This window comes from Pezoporus flaviventris, unplaced genomic scaffold (assembly GCF_033815535.1).
Source record: "Pezoporus flaviventris isolate CSIRO_AGI_PZ_B2104156 unplaced genomic scaffold, CSIRO_AGI_Pfla_v1 ptg000213l, whole genome shotgun sequence".
Taxonomy (NCBI): Eukaryota; Metazoa; Chordata; class Aves; order Psittaciformes; family Psittacidae; genus Pezoporus; species Pezoporus flaviventris.
The window spans coordinates 3149213-3168475 of NW_026892761.1; the positions used below are offsets into that span (position 1 = coordinate 3149213).

General features: G+C 47.8%; 1 protein-coding gene across 1 annotated transcript in view; it reads right to left on the bottom strand.

Moving 5' to 3' along the window:
• NTSR1 (neurotensin receptor 1) overlaps positions 1 to 18858 on the bottom strand; it is a 56394-nt gene extending 37536 nt beyond the window's left edge. Inside the window, exon 1 of the mRNA XM_061441413.1 lies at positions 18003 to 18858. Coding sequence (XP_061297397.1) covers positions 18003 to 18674 — 672 coding nt within the window. The 5' untranslated portion in view covers positions 18675 to 18858. The remainder of the gene's footprint in view (positions 1 to 18002) is intronic.
• Between the last annotated feature and the right edge of the window lie 405 nt (positions 18859 to 19263).

Consider the following 19263-nt stretch of genomic DNA (forward strand, 5'->3'; position numbering starts at 1 on the left):
TTCATGCTTTATGATGTCCTCCCCCTCCATTTGGCCATAGCAGTGATCACTGTTTGTTGAAAGATGGGTTATTTTGGAAAGAATGAGAAAAAATAAATATCTGCAAACATTTCCATTTCCCTCTTGCTTAACTCGCTTTAAGGTTTTATTAAAGACACAGAATTGTTGACAATAAAATTATTTCTCTGCTGGGCAAGGTAAAGCCGATTGTTACACACAGAGAGAAGGGAGCTGGCTGCTCTCATAAATAAGTCAATGTGTTAGTCCTGCTAGACTGGAAGCGGAGTGACAGCTCTTCCAGATGCTGATGCTCTACTTCCCTGTGACCCTCGGTAAACTGCAGCTTGCTAAAAATACCCTACAAAAGCACACATGCTTCAGGGCTACAGAAACACTTGGGGCAGGGAAGCTTTTAAACGATCAGGCTCCAGCTCCCCACTTCGAAACCCAGCTGTGCTGAGTATTGCACCTCTGCTCCCATTTAACACGCCTGGATCTCCATTGACCATCTCTGCTGCGGCTTCATGCCGAGGGAGGGGTGAAGTACGCTGTGATTCTATGATTGTATGATGGGGTCTGAGGCTGCTGAGGCTCTGTGGGTGGTGTGGATGTGGGCTTGCTGCAAGCCAGCCATTCTGGGAGCAAATCATGGCTTTGAGGGGCTGCTGAACCACATTATTTATGGTGAAGACTATTTCATAGAATCATAGAATTGTTAGGGTTGGAAAGGACCTTAACATCATCCAGTTCCAACCCCCCTGCCATGGACAGGGACACCTCACACTAAACCATCTCACCCAAGGCTTCGTCCAACCTGGTCTTGAACACCACCAGGGGTGGAGCATTCACAACCTCCCTGGGCAACCCATTCCAGTGCCTCACCACCCTAACAGGAAAGAATTTCTTCCTTATATCCAATCTAAACTTCCCCTGTTTAAGTTTGAACCCGTTACCCCTTGTCCTGTCACTGCAGTCCCTAATGAAGAGTCCCTCCCCAGCATCCCTATAGGCCCCCTTCAGATACTGGAAGCTTCTCTGAGGTCTCCACGCAGCCTTCTCTTCTCCAGCCTGAACAGCCCCAACTTTCTCAGCCTGTCTTCATACGGGAGGTGCTCCAGTCCCCTGATCATCCTCATGGCCTCCTCTGGACTTGTTCCAACAGTTCCATGTCCTTTTTATGTTGGGGACACCAGAACTGCACACAATGCTCCAAGTGAGGTCTCATGAGAGCAGAGTAGAGGGGCAGGATCACCTCCTTTCAGATAATGTTTCTAATAGGGATGTTTGCATACACACCCAGTCTTGCTCTCTTCCCTCTCCTGCCTTCACACACCAAAGGGGCAGGCACATGGCAGTGACAAAACATAATCAAAATGAAAGGCAACGGGAGATGAAAGCCTGTTTAATTCTAAAGGAGAGCTTCATTTTGGGATGAAAGTTCCCTCATTCCTCAAAACGCAGCACATGTGTGGGCAGCAGTCAGCAAGAACCTGTCCCCATCCCTCCCTGACACGCAGCAGAGGAAGCAAATTAAGTGTCATCAAGACATAGACTCTTTCTCCCTTTCTTTTGCAACCTGATGTCTATGTAAGGGGGTGATTAATGCTTTTCTTTACCCATGCAGAAAAGAAGTTATCAATCAGCTACTCTGTCCCTATCTGCTTGTTTAAAATGCAAACTAACATAACTGAAACAATAATGTTTTAATTAGATGGAAATAGAAAAGCTACTGGAGAATGATATTGTTGCCACTAACACACTAAAGGGAGAGTTCAGCAGCAGTTTCCACAACACTTTTTGCACCGTTCTGTCTCTTCTCACTTAAAAGTGATAGAAACCAGGGACAACCAGGGTGGGAAATGACTTTCCTTAAGTTCAACAGACATGCTTCAGGGAGCAAAACCATCTCACACCCCAACCCTTCCTGCCACATTACCTGCCTTGTATTAAACAGGAAAGATAAAAAGCCCTGCAGCTCCAAACTGGAGGATGCCCACAAAGTGATAAACAGGGGGACAGCATATAAACCATGATGGAGCTACGGTGATGAAAAGAAGAGCTGGGTCATATTGCCAGTGTGGTTTGTGTCCTTGGCCAGGGAATGGGGAGGAAGAGAGAAAGCAGCAGCAGGTACCCATAGCTTGGAGAGGATCATCCTCATCACTACATGGGGGCTAAGCAATGAGGTTAAATAATGAATAAAAATGATAAATAAATTAAAAAAAATTAAAAATAAATTTAAAAAGTAAAGGAAAAGCTGGAAGTGACCCATGAAACTTTTCACAAGTATAAGGATGTACTCTAACTGCAAAAGGTAATGAAATACTGCTACTAGTGTGGTCCAGGGATCAATCCCTTTGGAGCTGGTTCCCCCAGGGTCACTGCAGCTGCAGTCCCAACTTTTAGAGTGGCACAGCTTGGTGTATGGAGGCTTTTGAGATGAGGCCTGTTTGCCAACACAAAATATGTCACAGTGAATCATCTGCTTACCGGTTTTGAAGTGAAAACTGATCCTGAATGATGGTAAAAAGCACAAAAGGTCTGCTCTGAAAAAGGAAACTCACTGACTCCTTTTTGAGCCAGAAAAGGGGGAAAGGTTATGTAATTCATTTACTTTGAATAATAAGCATATCAAAGTTCTCTAAACAGCACTAATAACAGGGAAATCTCTGTTTATTTAATCTGTCTGGGTTTGCTCTGGGATAGATGCTGGAGCTCCAGGCAAGCTTGTCTCATTTACCTTAAACCAATTTAAACCCAAAACTTTACCCAGCAGCTGGGACAGGATGGCAGGGCAGCAGCCTTGCTCCATATCTACATTACTGCCTTAACCACATACTCCTAAAAGCCATCCTATATTTGTTGAATGCTACACAGCTGAATATGAGCAGAAGGAGAAGCCAGAAGCATTTTATGAGTCTTGGAGCAAGCTGGTTTCTTAGGGGTGACCAGTGCTCATTTAATTGCTGATGTCCCCCATTTGCAGCCCAATCTGCTTGCCTGGAGTCAGGTTTCTGACAAGTTGCTGCTAGAATTCCAAATAAAAAAGCCATGCTTATTTTCAGCTGAATTTCTCCTCTCCCTGGATAATAACTCTGCTTTCCTCAGCAGTCTTTGCAATTCATTCTTTGTGACTGGACACAAAAGCCCTGTTTTCTATGAGATCTCTTATCTCCAGCAAAGCTTCAATGGAATATTGAATGAAGGGATGAAACCTCTATCAAAACAACCACTGTCCCAGCCTGGAGAGTAATTTTTCATGGCTTCTTCATTGGTGTTTGCTGATAGTAATTTTCGTCAGCTTCATTACCAGAAGGCAACAGGTGATTTTCTCCCCATCAGCCTCATGGGACACTGGACACTCTTCTTCACCGCCATTGAAGAGGTCTTTGCCATCTCCCTCCCTGAGGGATTCCTAGGAATTTCCGTGTCTATGTCCATGATTTATGCCAGTAGATATGTTGGTGTAACACATGTGCACAAGAAAAGCAGCTTAGCAAGCTGATACAGGGCTTATGCTGGAATTATTGTGCTCAGCCAGCTCCAAGGAAGGAAACCAGCTTCGCGCTGCTGCAACACCAACCCTGCGTTCGGGACTGGTGTGTGTTTATAAGTGGAGGCAACCAAGCAGAAAGACTCATTCTCCACCTGAGTGGTTTCCCTGCTGCCAAGACACTGACCTGAAAGGCCCAAGACACAGGTTAATTCTTGGCAGAAGAGCATCACAGCTAAAGGGATGTTGTGTCTGAAGAAGAGCAGCCAGGAGATCAATGCAATGGCTCCATGCAGCACAAGCAGGTTATGCAAATGTGATTGTGTGAGGCTTGTAGGACTATTCCCTCTTGTAGAAATGGAGGGAAACTAGATGATCTTAAGGTCCTTTCTATTCTATGCTATGATTCTATTAAGGTTTTCCTTTAATGTAAGCACTGGGTTGTGGACCAGCATCGCAGAGAAGAAAGAAGCCCATTGCTGAGAAGTAATTAATGCCCAGAAGGTTTTCATCTGTGATTCACTTTTATATCAAGTGGTTTATATCAATTATCATGACCACCATTCAAAATAATCTCTGCAGCTGGATCGATACGCATGGCCTTAAACCCAAGCTACTCTCTGTTGTCATGAGGGCGGCTCAGGAAAGGCAATAGTACAAATCCACATGGGAAATCAGGGATTGCACCCTGCCGGACCCAGCTCCTGCAAAAGCCACACTGGTCCAGCCCAGTAAAACAGGGAATAGGCAAAGTCATGCAAACGACCCAAACCGACTCCTCCTGGAAAATCACTGGAGATGGTTGTGTTCTTTCTGTCTGAATTTGAAGGAACAGCTCTGATTTACACCACCAAGGGAGAGCAGCCCCTGTCTGTTCTGTAAAGAGCTGCATACAGCTCAGAGGCAGGAGCACGGGCTGAGCAGATGCGAGGAAGTCGGTCTGTTTGCAGGCATACAGCTTCTGTGCAGAGCTACAGCTGCAGTTGTAGAGCCTGAGTCAATAGTTGCTTTCACAGAAAACCAGTTTTGTTTCACAGGCACAAAGGCCTCTTCTATCACTGCGCAGCAGGACGTATAGCCAACTGTCATTTCTTGCCCTGTTTCTGCCCTTGTCTCTCTGCTTCCACTTATAACAGGCTGCCAGTGTGGGGTTTTTTATTGCTTTAGGTTTTTTGCTTTAATAGAAACTGAGTAAACGACTTTTTTTTCCTAAATAGCTGATGAGTTTAACAAAGTTTTCCATTATTTCACAGGGAAGGAATCAGCAATCTTCAGAGCAGAAAACAGAAACATTATCTGAACTTGTTTTGTGCAAGAGCAAGGGGACATAACCTCACAATGAGGGGGGCAGCCCCTGAGAGATGTTAATAGCAACTTCTGCCTAGGCAGTATCTAAAGGATGCAATTTAGCATAGCACTACATGATATGAGAAAACCTCTTTAGAGCATGCCCTGCAATCTTCCCCTTCCCCAAACACACTTGTTTCTACACAAGCCAGCTTTATTTCTGGCTGTAGCATCACTATATATGTGGTAGTTTTCCCTGGAACATCTCCATTGATAAAAGGGAGAGAAGAGGGAAAAGAGAAGCATTAATGAAAGTGGAAGACTTTCTGCATCACCTTGTGTGATACAGCCTTTCCCTGCAGATCGCATCTCTAACACTTCTTAGAGGAACTCAGGCTAAGCAGGGAATGACTGGGGTGGGAGACCTCATTTGCTGGAAGAGACAGAGCTGGCAAGCAGCAATACAATTGGCATCTCATTCTCAAAATAGATAGCTCCTGCCATGCTTCATCTTCCTTCTCTTTTCCTAGAGGACCCCTAGCATTAATATCACTAGTGAGATAGATGTCTGTTCTATCTGGTAAAGGAGCAGAGTAGCTCCCTTTGACACTGCTCAGCTATTCTATCCTGAAGCCCTATGAGTGCTTGTAACCTGAAATACTCCTCTTGCTTCCAACTTCTTTAGCCCCCAGCCTTCCCCTAATGCAGGGCATTTAAAGAGTAGGCTGCTAAGGGACTGCACCAAGCTGAAATCTCGGTGAAACAAGGCAAGACTGTGGGAAGCACTGATAGGACCTAATGGGGTTTAGGAGGAACAGGGAAGGTGCAGGTGGATAGGGTGGATTTGTGGTTGGGAGCTGAGCCTGGGCAGCTGGGTGCTGGGAACCACAGGCACTTCGTGTTTCATTGCCATTTTCACCTTTAAAAGTCCATTTCTTTGCATGACAGTGGTGCTGTTTTCACTGCCCCAAGACATGTCAGTGAGACCCAGCTCTGCCTTGGTAGCGAACTGAGGGAAAATGCATCCATAACGGAGCTCTTGTTGGAAATCCTCCGAGCTTTTTGCTGCTCCCAAGCAGAATGTGTTCTCAAACGTCTAATGGGCTTCTGCCATTTTCTTTGACTCACAGAAAAACAGCTATTGTAGCTGCCAGTGCTCTGTCCTCAAATGAAACCTCCCTAGACACTAAAGAGTAAATGATACCTGCTTGGCTCCAGGACGTTCTTGGACAACAAGATCAGATCAGGCAGCCTTTCTGGCTATGCTGCCGTTGTGTTGACCTGTCTCCCATTAAAGCTGTGCTGGTTGTTCCCTGCCGATAGCCCAACGCTGCTCTCGAGCAGTAGCTGCCCTTATTAGGAGGTCTTAGCACTGCATCACTCTATCTCGAGAGAAAAAGGGGGAGAGGTTTCCCTTCCCCTTTGCAACAAGAGGAAATCTCTTAATGAGCAACAAGTACTCCAGTGACAGAGCCGGTATCTGTACAATGCCACGGGGAATAAGAGGCAGCACTCTGGTGATGATTTAGACTCCGAGCTCTTTGATGCAGTGAATCATAGAATCAATTAGGTTGGAAAAGACCTTAAAGATCATCGAGTCCAACCATTAACCTCACACTGCCAAGTCCACCACTAAACACCACATCTACACATCTTCTAAACACCTCCATGCATCATCCTTTAATGTTCTTTATGCAAGATGAGGCCTGGGGCTCCGTGTCCCGATATACACAGCTGTGGCTGTCTCACTGCAATAGCCAAGGAGCAGGTTAGACCCTGAGTTTTGTGTCTTTCCCTTATGCACCTCGGAACTGCACCTCTATGGCAGCCTGCAGAGCAGATGGCGAAACGAATCTCAACAGAAGTCACAGAGCCAATGTCCTGCAAAAAGCCCTTTGCAGTTTTCAGTGTGCAGAGCTGGAGTATGAGCCTGCTCCATGGTAAGAATCAAACCAAAACTGATTCTTCCCTGGCAGCTATTGGGTTTGGCCACATTTCTCCTCCATGAAAGGTGAACTCAGGCGGTGACCTGGGCAGGGTGTTCAGTGCTTTAAAGGGTAGGTGGGACAGAGAGGAGCCCAGACAAAGGATAAGACACAAAGCCATCAATAAAGTCCATAATGAAGTGCTGAGCCCACAGCATTACACCTGACAAAGTCATTACGTGAGGATAAAAGGGAATAAAATAGCTCCAGATAATCGCAGAGCATGGGAATATGTTCGGTGCCATCTTAAACTTGGTGAGATTAATTTTCTCAATGCTTGTTCAAAAGGGAAGTGGGCTACATAATTAGAAGAAATAAAACAGATGGCCTATTGCATGAGCAGAGATTGTCTTCCAAGGTTCTTGCCTACCTGGATGCCAGCATTTCCCAGTGGTTTTTATGCCTCCAGCTCTTCCCTTTGCCTATGGAGCCACAAGCAGGCTTTCAGACACTGATTCTTACAAAATAGCATTTTTAGATACAGATTTCTTGATTCAAATATTCTTAACACTTGCCTGTAAAGCACCAAGCACAAATCAGCACCATATAAACCAGAGTAATAGAAGAGACAGGCTGTTAATCTTCATAATGTGCCTCTCAGTGGGGATTTCACTTGAATGTTACTTGCATTAAATATGATACCGAGTGCTGGATATGGAGTCATAAATAAATTAAAGGCCATATTTAAGTCCAACACTGTCCCACTGTTGACTGCAGGCTCACGTGTGAGAGCTGTTAACAGTTGACTGTACAGATTTGGGTGGCTGCCTGACTTGCTGAAGGAAATGGTAGCAGCAAGTTCCATCATTAGTGCCCTAAGAAACTCATCTGGGGGACAATTAACACCCTGAGTAGGGTTTGTAGCATCAGTCCAGCCTCTGGTAGTGCTGGCTGTGTTGTGGGCACTTTGGCTTGGGCAGATGTTCAGCAAAATACCTCCAGAGCATCATTTCTTTCACTTCATATATAAACACCTTAATTATAGCACCACAGTCAGCCTTGCTCTTCTGGCAGGAAGGAAAGAGAAGCTTGCACTAAACTTCACAGAGATGAATTCATCACATATGTTAGTCAAATAAGTGAAGCAAACTGCTCCTGGCCCCAGAGTACATGAAGTGATAGATGGGTCCAACTGCATAGCAGTGAAAGAACTGAAGCTTTAGATGATGAAAACTAACATCCCAGGGATAAACACAGGTTGTTCCAGCAGCAGGACCATGACCCCAGCGGCACAAGCCCTTTGGCACTGCTGCCAGCAGTGTTATTTTAATAGAGCCAGACAGTTTGAAAATTGTTAAGAAATGGGGAATGGAAAACTATTGAGAAATGAGAAACTATTAATGCTGCTGGTCCCTTTGCTCCACGGTGCAGGAGGGCATCACCTGATTTGGACCCTTAGCTGAAGGAGGAGAAGGTGGGAATGACTGTCTTGAGCCAAGCACAGGAGAGAAGGGCTTGGAGTTGTTCTGGTTTGCTTCAGACCTAGTAAGAGCCACCAGCAATAGTTGTACCCTTGGCAGAGAACAGTGTTCTCTGGCAGCATGGACATGAAATGTCTCCACCCCAGGACACAAATTAGACCACAGATATTCAGAGGAAGGTACATGACCAATGAATCATCACACGGCATTTCTGTCTGCTTCTGGTGCTGCCCAGCCCACTGATCCCTCTCTAACCCCTTAGCAGCTTTCAGACCCTGCTAGCTTATTCTTACCTGCTACAAAATCACAACCCCCCATCCCTTTGCTTTCCTTTCCCCCTGCCACACTCTACTTAAGGATTTTCTCCACGACAACCGTGCAGGTCTGAGGCTTTGCCTGCATCTCTTGCACTGCTGAGGACAGGAGCAAGGGAAAAAGTGTAACAGGATTTGCTTCCTGACATTACTTGGTCCTGGCTGGAGCAGGGCTGCCAGGTGGATGCATGCCCTGGGCTGTTGCACTGTGATATGCTTTCTGACCATATTCCTGCATGTTTTTTTCCCCTTCCAGAGGATATTTCCATCCCACAGCTCTTTTGCACTGGTCTGAACCTGTATTTCCCCTCCCTCCTACAGTGCTTTATCACACTGCACACACTTGGAGTTCAGGAACGAGTATGACAGTGTCATAAGCCCATGACTGTCAGGGATGAAAAATGAAATGTGGGCTTTGGGGAGAGAAAGTCAATCCTGTGAGTTTCTCTTTTGAATGAAATGAGTATATTAAAATGTATAAATTGTGCCTATGAGGATAAAACGTAAGGTTGTTGCAGGAGCAATCAATAGTGATGCAAGCAAGGAGCTAAACTTTCCCAGTGGCTGCGTGAGTTGCATATTTATAAGATGGTTTTGAAAAAACCCACAGAATATGAGGGAAAAGAAGGTTAATCTTGTATTGAACATACTTGAATAGTTATTGACTTCTTAAACAACTTGTCTGAGAGAACAAGATACAACAGTCCTAGCAAGTACCGAGACCACATTTATTTGGTTCAGCACTGCAGACCTGCATTGTTCTTGGTTATGTTACAATTAATAGGATGTGGCATTGCAGTGACTGCATTAATTAGCTCCTTGGATTTCTGATCCAAAAAAGAGGTCTGCTGAGCTAAATGCCATGCTGCATCGTAGAGTTCATATCTGGTACGCAGCAGGTCTTTGCTCCTCAGGTCTGGGTGAAGCTGGTAAGTTGGTAGACCCCTTTCTACAGGGTTAAAGGAGGAAGAAAATCAGTCAGTTAAGGGATGAGATTGCTTCTCCTACTCTAGGTACTCCAAAAAGCCTGGGGCAGTAGAGCCAAGGCAGCCAAGTCTGAGCATCCATCAGGATGTGCCTGCAAGGGCTGGAGAAGATCCATCAGCAGGGCTGAGTTGCCCAGGAAAAGAAGACAACCAGCACATCCACTGCATGGCAGAAACCTGAGCAAACAGACTGTAACATTCTCCTGAAGTCCCTCAGAAAATAGAGGTGCATGCATTGGCTCTCTAAACCAGTGTCTATCAGAGATTACAGCCTTGTGTTAGCCCTTTCTCTTGCAATGGAAACCATCCTGCAGGCTCCAAAAGTGAGGCAAGCGATCCAGGCAAAAGGACAGCAGTTTTTCATTGACCACAAAGAAACTGTGTGGACAACTTGTGATGCTTTAATGTACGAGAGTTCCCAACACGTGGTGCTGGCAGCAGGAAAGGCTTATTGGCACATCCAAAGCATTGCCCTGAAGTATTACCTCTCCCAGGGTCATTCAGCAAAAGGGAAGTCATAGAAAGATTAAACCAGATTGACCTTGAATCCCTGAAATGAAGATGCTCAGACAGCTTCCAGGATCCCCAGAGTCTCTTGATGGGCATACCACATGCTAAGGGAGTGTTTGCTAATCTCCTTCATTTGCTCTGGAGGAGGAACAAATCTCTTGAAGCAAGGTAAACCATTCACTTCAAGAGTGCAAGTTGGCTGCAGCAGCAGTGGCCTTAAATTTATTCTTTATTATGTAGAGGGAGTAATATTTGGCAGGAAGGTATTTTCAAAGGGAAGGGCAAACACTGAAATCAGGCTCTATACCCAGTCCTGTCTAAGCTGTATATTCCTCTTCTGTGTATTTAGGAATCCACTTGGCAAAGGGACACCTGGAAGGTTTTATAAGGAAAGATTTACTGCAGATGGTTCAGCATGTGGGGAGATGTACATCACGGGCTGGGTGTAAATCACAGAGACTGCCCATGAGGACAGCAAGTGGCTGCTCCAATGGAGCCAGCAACCACGGGCACCAACCCCAGGGCACGTCCTCCAGCTTGGCTGTCACTCCAACGCCTCTGATTTACTGATACTAAATCTGCTTTGTGCTCTGTGTGTAGCTTTATAGTTTAGAGGTACTCCCAGCTTTTTTGTGAGCAATTTGAATAAAGGAGATGCCCTTTTCCCTCCTTTCACATAGCGAAGACTTTGTGAGAGTTTACTTTTTTCCTTTGTATTTTCTTTTCCTGTTTCCACTAGGAAAATCTCACCTCTTGGATCTGTCTTCAACTGACGATTGTTTCTAGTCCCTGAGAACTTAAAAGCTGCACAGAAACCTCAGTGAACTTTCTCTTAAAGAAAAGAAGTTCTGTTAAAAAGACCTTGTTTGTTCTATTATCTTTAGTTCCTTGAGAGAAAAAGAGCCCCTGTGAAGCCGTGCCCGGCAGTGCCCTCTCTGCACTGAGCATTATTGACATGGAAAAGCCACAGGAGACCAAAAGCAAATCTCACATGCTCGAACCACCTGCGGGTAACCAGCTCCTCCTGCCCACCAGACATATCTTCTCCAAAGGATGAGGACAAGAGCAGCACTTCCTGGTAAGGAACAGCCCTCTCCCACAGCATCCTCTGCCCCACCGGGAGAGGGGTGATGACAGGGTTCTGGTACCCCAGGGAGGCAGGAGGAGGATGGACCTCGTAGACAGATGGACCAGGAAGGCACTTTGGTATCAGGATATAAAATTGTCTCACTGCTGTTTCCCTCCTATCCATGGAAAGCTTAACAGTTACTAGTTTGAATGCAGGGAAAACACCAGGAATGAACAAGCAGCTTAGAAATTTCTGCTACCCAGAACTCCATCACCACCACCTTTTCTAAACCAGCCCCAAGCATTTGTTTTCTGAATAACTCATCAGCTCAACTGATTTATCATCAGCTTTAAGGTGTGGGATATAAAACTGAAATTGGATGGAAGAAATGTCATCCATGGGAGGCAAAATGTGGGGGCTGATGTTACTGGAGCATGACGAGTTAGCTGGCCCTCTCCCCTGAGACTGGTATTTAAGGGAGGAAAACTCCAAACCTTTCCATGCGATCACACCTTCACATGAAATTACAGAAGGGAACTGTTCAGCAGGGCTCATGCCAGTGTGGTGATTCTGTCCCTCGTCCTCCAAAGCACATCCAGCCTTGCAGGATCCACTCTTAATTCACTGCTGAAGAGCAGCCTCTGCCCTTGGTGCTATCTCCCCCCCTGGGAAGTGATGTGGAAACGATGCCCAGCCATGCTTGAGCAGCTCCATGCTCCCTCCACTGTGGGAGAGGAACTGCTGAACCCCAATTATCACGGTGCCAGACCAGCATTAATTATGATGCAAAATGCTCCTTGCTTGCATTTCAAAGAAGTCTGGGACTAGCAAGGACACTTTGCTGTGTTTTGTAAGGGAATTTAAGAGCATCCATTCAAATTCCATAATAAAGGCAGCAAAATCTACCACTTGGAGAAAGGCAGCTCTTCATGAAGCCAGGTCCCTGCTCAGATGTGTCTGTACAGAGGGCGATGGGTACCAGCAGCTGAGACTGGGTGCTCTCAGATCATCACACCACACAAGTGACTGCAGGGTGCTTGTGTGTCTCCAGAACTAGGGAAAAGGCTGGGAGAGCTCTGAATTTGAAGTCTGCTTTTCTCTGCCATGCCAGACTGAAAGTGCTGACCCCTGTGAGAGGAACATAGGGTATGGAGATACTCAAGGATGGGCATTGGAAGCATCTCCAGTTTCACACAGCACAAGTGGCTTAAACCGGAGAGCGACCAGACAGATTGGAAATGTCATAACCCAGCTTCATCTGCTTAACGAAAGGAGAAGGATGGATGTCAGCACTGGGACTGCTGGTTTTATCGTCTAATGTTACCTGCTTTAGGGCTAGATGGCCACAACGCTCAGACTTTCCCACCATGGACCCCATCACACTCCACATCCCTTTGCTCACCCACTGCCCTGTGCCCCTCAGCGACGGATAGCTTCAGAGTAGGGAAAACACAGTGGTGACACTGTGGAAGCCTCTGTCCCTTGCCCAGGTACCCACGTGTCCCATGGTGTGATGCTGCCCATCGCATGAGCCTTGGGCAGGACACAGAAGCGTTTCTAAACGTCAGGAAGGAAAAGTGCCATCTGTGAGTCTCAAGCAGATGCTGCACAGAGACGACAGCAAAAGCCTGTAAAGGAAAGGAGGGGGGGAAGTGGGGAGAAGACAATTAAATAGCTGTTTTAAATGATCTGGAAGAAGATCAGAGGCAGCTGCAGGTTTTGTGGGTTGTGTTTTACTCTTAAGAGGAGCCACTAGATTACCTTGGTTTCTTCTGCCTTTGCAAACTGCTGTTAAGAGGAAAACCCAAGAGCTAAATTGATCAGCCACATTTCCCCATTCCTTTATTATCCCTCTGGCTGACATCTCGGGAAGGGGGAGGGAAAAGGAATCAAGTAAATTGAAATCAATTGGGGGGAATAAAAAGAAGAGAAGAAATTATGTAAGAACTGGCAAACCACAGCAGGCCAAGTGGTTATGTAAAGCAATGAACACAAGAGTTTATTTAATTTAGATCTAGCTGCAAGACAGACCACAGTGTAAACGGGCTGGGATTAGACAGCCTAGGCTGATGTGCATGCACTGAACTAAAGCCCTGAGTTCCCTGTGTCCATTGGAAAAAGGCAGCTTTTTAGGGATGCTCACACCACCACAGGTGGGCATCCCCACTGGGCTGGGAGTCTCTCTCCAGAGGTCCTGTGTGTGTGTAGCCAAAATAGCTTTATCAGCCAGGGCCATGGGTGGGATTATCACTGCGTGGAGCTGTAGTGACTGATTTAAAACAGTACCGTCACTAAAAGCCATAGTAGGAATTTGGCTGTGACCTAAGGAAAAGAAAGCAATTCCTCTAGTCAACATCAGTATAAACACAGGATTCCTGAACTAAAGCCATTGACTAATCCTGGATATGAGTTGCCAACAAACCTGGAGAGAATTCAGCCATTTGGCTTTATGGGTTGCTGTTTACATGTACTGCAGAGAGATGCTTGTCGTGTTTATTTACACAGCACCACAGATCTGCCAGTGGGCAGAGCCCTGCCAACCACAGCACCGGCCATGTGCATTGTGGCAGAAAGCTCATCACAACCCTTCCAAGGTGCTCCTCACCGCAGGGCAGTGTAAGGGAGCATTTGCAACATCACGCATGGAATTAATAACTTTGTGGGCCTCTCAGGCAAATGGGAATTGAATATATGTCCTTGGAAGAGTGTAAAAAGCTTAGTTAATGGATGCTGAGAGGCCAAGCTGAACCAGCTCCAACTCCTGGTCCTTTCTTCTCCTTCATTCCTGGGGCTCTTTGGCGCATTCCTTCAAAGGCATCACAAGAAGGAACATAGGAAGAAATAAAGCAGAGGACCTCCTTGGCCAAGCAGTTGTTTCGTGTGCAGAGTTATTTACTCTACAAATCTCCTGAACTATGAGCAGGCTTCGTAAGACATATTAAATATGTGGAGGGATAAGGGAGGCTGCAGCCACACATGGGCTGGCTGATGCAGAGCAGAACTGCAGCAGAAGAGCTGCCCACCCAAACCCGTTTGAGGTATAGAGAAGTTCCCAATGCACTTCCCAAGAATTTTCCCTGGCAAATGAGCAGCTTGGAGATGATGGAGCTGTGACAGTTTATGGAGGCTCAGGGCCATGTGTTTTAATAAATGGGTTCACACCAGATGTCCATGCAAATCAAACATTAGCATGTGTGAAGCGTTACCTACCCAAGCGCTTGCCATAACGTAGGGGACATTTTGCAGCGTGCCAGTGGGAAAAGACATCCCCCTCTGTCCTGTGAATTATGGGGTGCCAGAGAACTGCCCGTACCCAGGCTCCCCTCATCTATGTGCCAAATCCAAGCTCAGCTAAAATCCTGGGATTTTAGGTCAAGATGTTGCCTGACTGCCCTGGGACTGATGGCGCACCAGGTATTTCTTTCAACTTCCCCTCTTTCCCCAGGTCCACGAAGGACCAATCCGGAAAAGAGGGTATGAAGGTAAGAAAGAAGCAACAAAGGAAAACTGACTTGCAGAGCCATCTGGCCATTAAAATGCAGAGCTTTTGGGAAGCGGTGTTGAGTGTGTGATGCTGCATGTGGTGGAGTGGAACACTTGGCAGGCTCCAGGGTCAGGGGACCTGGCCCTATAGCCAACAGCAAGGCTGGGATGTAACCAAACCCACAGCTACTGACCTGCAAGTGAACAGAGGAAGCATTTCATGCTGCCTTGGAGCTCTCTTATCTCTTGCTGCCACAATGAGCAGCTTTAAAACCTCCTCCAGCTGAAGTGGCATGAAAACATGAATTTACTTGTATGGGGATGGCTTGAAGAGGTGTTCAATTTGTGTGGAAAAAAAAAACCCAACCTAAAATTGGCTGCAGAGTGTTCTAGAGAATGCCTGACAGTCAAAGTGTTAACTAGACCTAAATAATGTGGCTATAATGGACTTATTCCTGCTACCAGATCCCACGCTGATGCCGATATTCAAACCAGACATCCCCGACTGACAGAAGTAACAGGCGAGTTGGCGATGAGGAATATATAATAAACCAGACTCACAGGCTGCTTTAAGCAGCTTCAAGGATAACAATAAAGCTGGGAAATGGTACTTCTCTAAAGCATCAGAGGTCACGCAGAGCTTGATGGCATGAGGTGAGATGTGCCATGCCTGGATGTACCGACCTCAGTGACACACAGTGACACCCAACAGAGCATCCCACCTATTGCTTATCACTACGTGCTGCTCTGAGCAATCTGCAATTGCTTCAATATCAGTAATTACTTCTTAGAGGTGTTGTGAAGGTTAAGTGGTGCAAGTTAAGGAATATGGGCAAGAATCAAAGCATGAAGTGTTGTTTGAAGAGTTACTTATTTTCTCATAGGGAAAGCTGGCTGTTCAGCAGTCTAGTTTCACTCAGGAATGCCCATTAAAACTTCAATATTCAAAGCAAATACAGAGGAAATGTTTCAAAATCAGAAACGTTCAATGAATACACTCAAACGTTCATCCCAGAAAGCTTGTTCCAGTCCAGGGAGGAGTGCTTTCCTGCGATGATCCCACCAGAACCATAGCTCACACTGGGCTCTGGGGCTATAAATGGTTACAATTGCTCTGTTCTGGGACTGGCTCTCAATCAGCCAACAAATAAAACCTCTTAGAGGACTAATGGCTTCCAAAAAAAAAACCACAACAAAACAACCCCGATTTGCTTTAGACAGTTTGCCAAACAGGAAGAGGAGTGAAATACGTTGAGTGATTTATTACCAGTGATTTGCCAGCTCGAGCAAGTGCATCATTGCTCTGCTTAATCTAAAGGCAGAAAATGAACGCGAAGAGATGCAAAGACACCTCGAGCAGCTTGAGTCCACTGTGAGAGACCAGGGCTCCAGGTTTCCAACCAGCGAGCCCTCTGCTTGCCCCCTCCACGCTACCACTGCCCTTTCCTTCACAGATCTTCCATTATTTGCCTTTTTCTAACCCCCTGCACAGCTTCCAATGTGCGAATGCCCGCTCGCACGCTGCGCAGTGCTTTCCATTAACGCGCTTCAAACCTGACTTGCAGCTGCTTTGCTTATTCACCCTGAGCTTTCCCCAGCCCAGGGCCCTGCATCGCATTGTGTGCTGCTTCCCTGCACGCAGAGGAATGGAGCGAAGCCATTAAACAACCTTCCTATCTTAGCAAATCTACTTCTGTAGCCAGATCCCCTGAGAAGGAACAGTATGCAAGGGTTTGGCTTGCTTTCTCCCCCAGCAGCTGCCTCTTCCTTTTTACTTCTGAATTTATTCATAAGAGCAATAATAATCAAGAAGTAAAATGGATGAGGAAAAGCCCACAGGTGAGCTTCACTTACTGTGCATTCATAGCTGCCTACTTGGCTAACAGGATAAGGTATAGCCTGAATAATAGCCAGACTGTAAAATATGTCAAGAATTTCTTAAGATGTAATCTCCAAGGACATGGCTAGGAAATAATCCTCTGGTTTTAGCCCTACCATGGTAACAATGAACATCAATTTAAACTGAGGGGAAGATGACTGGGAAGAATGCATTTCAGCCACATTGCTCTCAAATCAGATGGCTCATACCTCCTCAGAGAGCAGATGATTTGGGTTAAGTATACTGGGCTGCCACTGGCAACATCTACAAAGCACCTACAGGAGAAATGTAGCCCCCAGCATGTAAAGATGAAAGTTTGGTATCAAGACAAGGCACAGAGGGAACCCAGGGCTTCTCTACGGGCTGGATTTTGGGTTATGGAAGCAGTACAGGGAGAAACTTGCAGAGACGTCTCTAAACATCCCCAGGCTCTGGGCTTAAATCTAACCATGTGTGCTCTCAACTGCTTTTTAGTGGGAAAAGTTGCTCTGATTAGTTTCCTTTTAAGTTCCCTCCCTTTAATCATAGAATCCTTAAGGTTGGAAGGGACCTTAAAGACCACCTAGTAAACTGTGGGAACACTTTAAAGGCTTTAGTGCACCTGCAGCTTTAAATTCTAACTGGCTGCTGTTTAAACCCAGCTGAAATTCATGTACAAGATAAAAGATTGAGAAGCTATCACATGCCAGCCTGGCAGCAAAGGGACTGTGGATGTTGATGTCTTTGCTCTTTCTGCCTCTCTCATTCCATGTCTCTTGCATTTTTCAAGCCTAATGCTCCACTGAACAAATGCCTCAACCCCTCAGAGCACTGAAGCACAGCAAGTGTTGATGCTGAAACCCTTCCCATGCATGGGTGTGTTAGGTGCAGCAGTGTGTGGAGACCAGAAAAGCCTTTCTGAACTCAGGAGGGATCTGTGAGTTAAACCAGCAAAAATACCAGCCTCTGGCTTTGAAGATGCAGTTCCTTTTCGGATGCTTACTCTACATCTTGCTTCCAAAACTTTCTGAAGTGGGGATCTCCCACTAGACAGGGGAAATAGGCTCAACACAAGAAACTGGGATAAGGGGGGAGATGGTTTTATTGTCCTCGATCCTGCTGGCCACTTTCCAGCTTAAGGAAAGGAGATGCAGAGAAAGGGTGGAGATTTATGGGTTTTTCTGGCTCTGAACTGCCACGTTTGGGGAAGACCCGAGCATCCCCACTCCGAAACAGCGGCCGCGCGGCAGAGAGGGGCCCGGCTGCTCCGGTGGGGCTGCACCGGCCCGGGTCCGGATTAACCTCAGGGCAGGACTGACCCCGGTGCAGGATCTCAGCTCAGCGCTGTGGTGCCGGAGGGGATGTGGGAGGAGGAGCAGCCGAAATGGTCCCCCCTCTTCCCCCAGATCCCGCCTGCCCGTACCCCGCGCCGGTCCATCCCACCGGGGCTGCCCGGGACACCCTCATTCCCGACCCGGTTCCCCCTTCCAGGCCTCCCCCTCCTGGCCCGCCCGTCTCCACAAAGTTTGGCCACCCGAGCCAGGGAAGGAGGTGACTGCCCGGCCCCGCTGCTCGAGGGGGACCCCGGCCCCTCACCTGGATGACCGTCTTCAGCGTGGAGGCGTCCACGATGGTGGTGCAGATGAGGGAGTCGGGATTCTGGTCCTTGCCGTAGATCTCCCCCATGGTAAAGATCATGGGAATGGCGAGGAGAAAAGAAGCGATCCAGATGCAGCTGATGAACTTCTTGGTGCGGCTACGGGACATGATGCTCTTGGCTTTGAAAGGGTGGCAGATGGCCATGTAGCGCTCCACGCTGAGGCTGGCGATGTTGAGCGCCGTGGCATAAGTGCAGGCGTCCCGGAGGAAGTAGTAGCCCTTGCAGACGGCCCCCCCAAAAGCCCAGGGGTGATGGACCCAGATGAAGTTGTAGAGCTCGATGGGCATGCAGAGGAGGAAGATGAGGAGGTCGGAGAAGGCGAGGCTGGCCAGGTGGTAGTGCACGGTGCTCTGCAGGTTCTGCAGCGACTTCTTGCGCACCAGCGTGTACGCCGTGATGGAGTTACCCACCGTGCCCACCAGGAAAAGAGCCAAGTAGATGACGGTCACCATCACTTTGGAGTAGATATCGGTGTTAACGTCCAGGTCCTCCTCGTCGGGCACTTTGGGGAGCAGGTCGGAGCGGTTGGAGGCATTGGCGTAACCGATGGGGTGCAGGTGGAGGGGGCCGCCGCTCACGGCCGGAGGAGCCGTGGCGTTCAGGTGCATCCTGGGGCCGGGCCGGTCCCAGCGGGGCTGCAGCACCGGACCCGACCCGGCGCCGCTCTCCGACGTGCGGCTGCCCGCGGCGTGGAAACTTGGCTCGTTTTAATGCGGCGGGGAGGAGGCGCCTGCGGTCCCGGGCTGCCGCGCGTGTGCGTGTGCGAGACACACACCCCGCAGCACCACCACCACCACCAACAGCCCCCTCCCCTCCCCTTCCCTTCCCCGCCTGCAGCCAGCCTCGGATGTGAGCAGCTCCGGCTCAATCCTCCCTGCAGCTCCCGGCGCGCTGATGTGCCCTGGAAGCGCAGGAGCCTCCCTGCACACACCCACACACAAACACTCCCCCTGCCACCCTGAAACACACACACGGACTCACACCCAATCGCATCCCCCTCCCCATGCCTCGCACAGCCGTACCGGGAGTCGCCGCACCGCTGCTGACCGCGCTGCTGCCGCCGCGGGCAGTGGCAGCCCTCGGCCCCGGGGGTCCCTCGGCTCGGTCCCCTTCCTCGCCGCCGAGGTGGCTTTTGCAGCCCCAGCTCCTTCTCCACTTTGGGGATCGGGGTGTCCATCCCTTGCACAGGCAGACCCA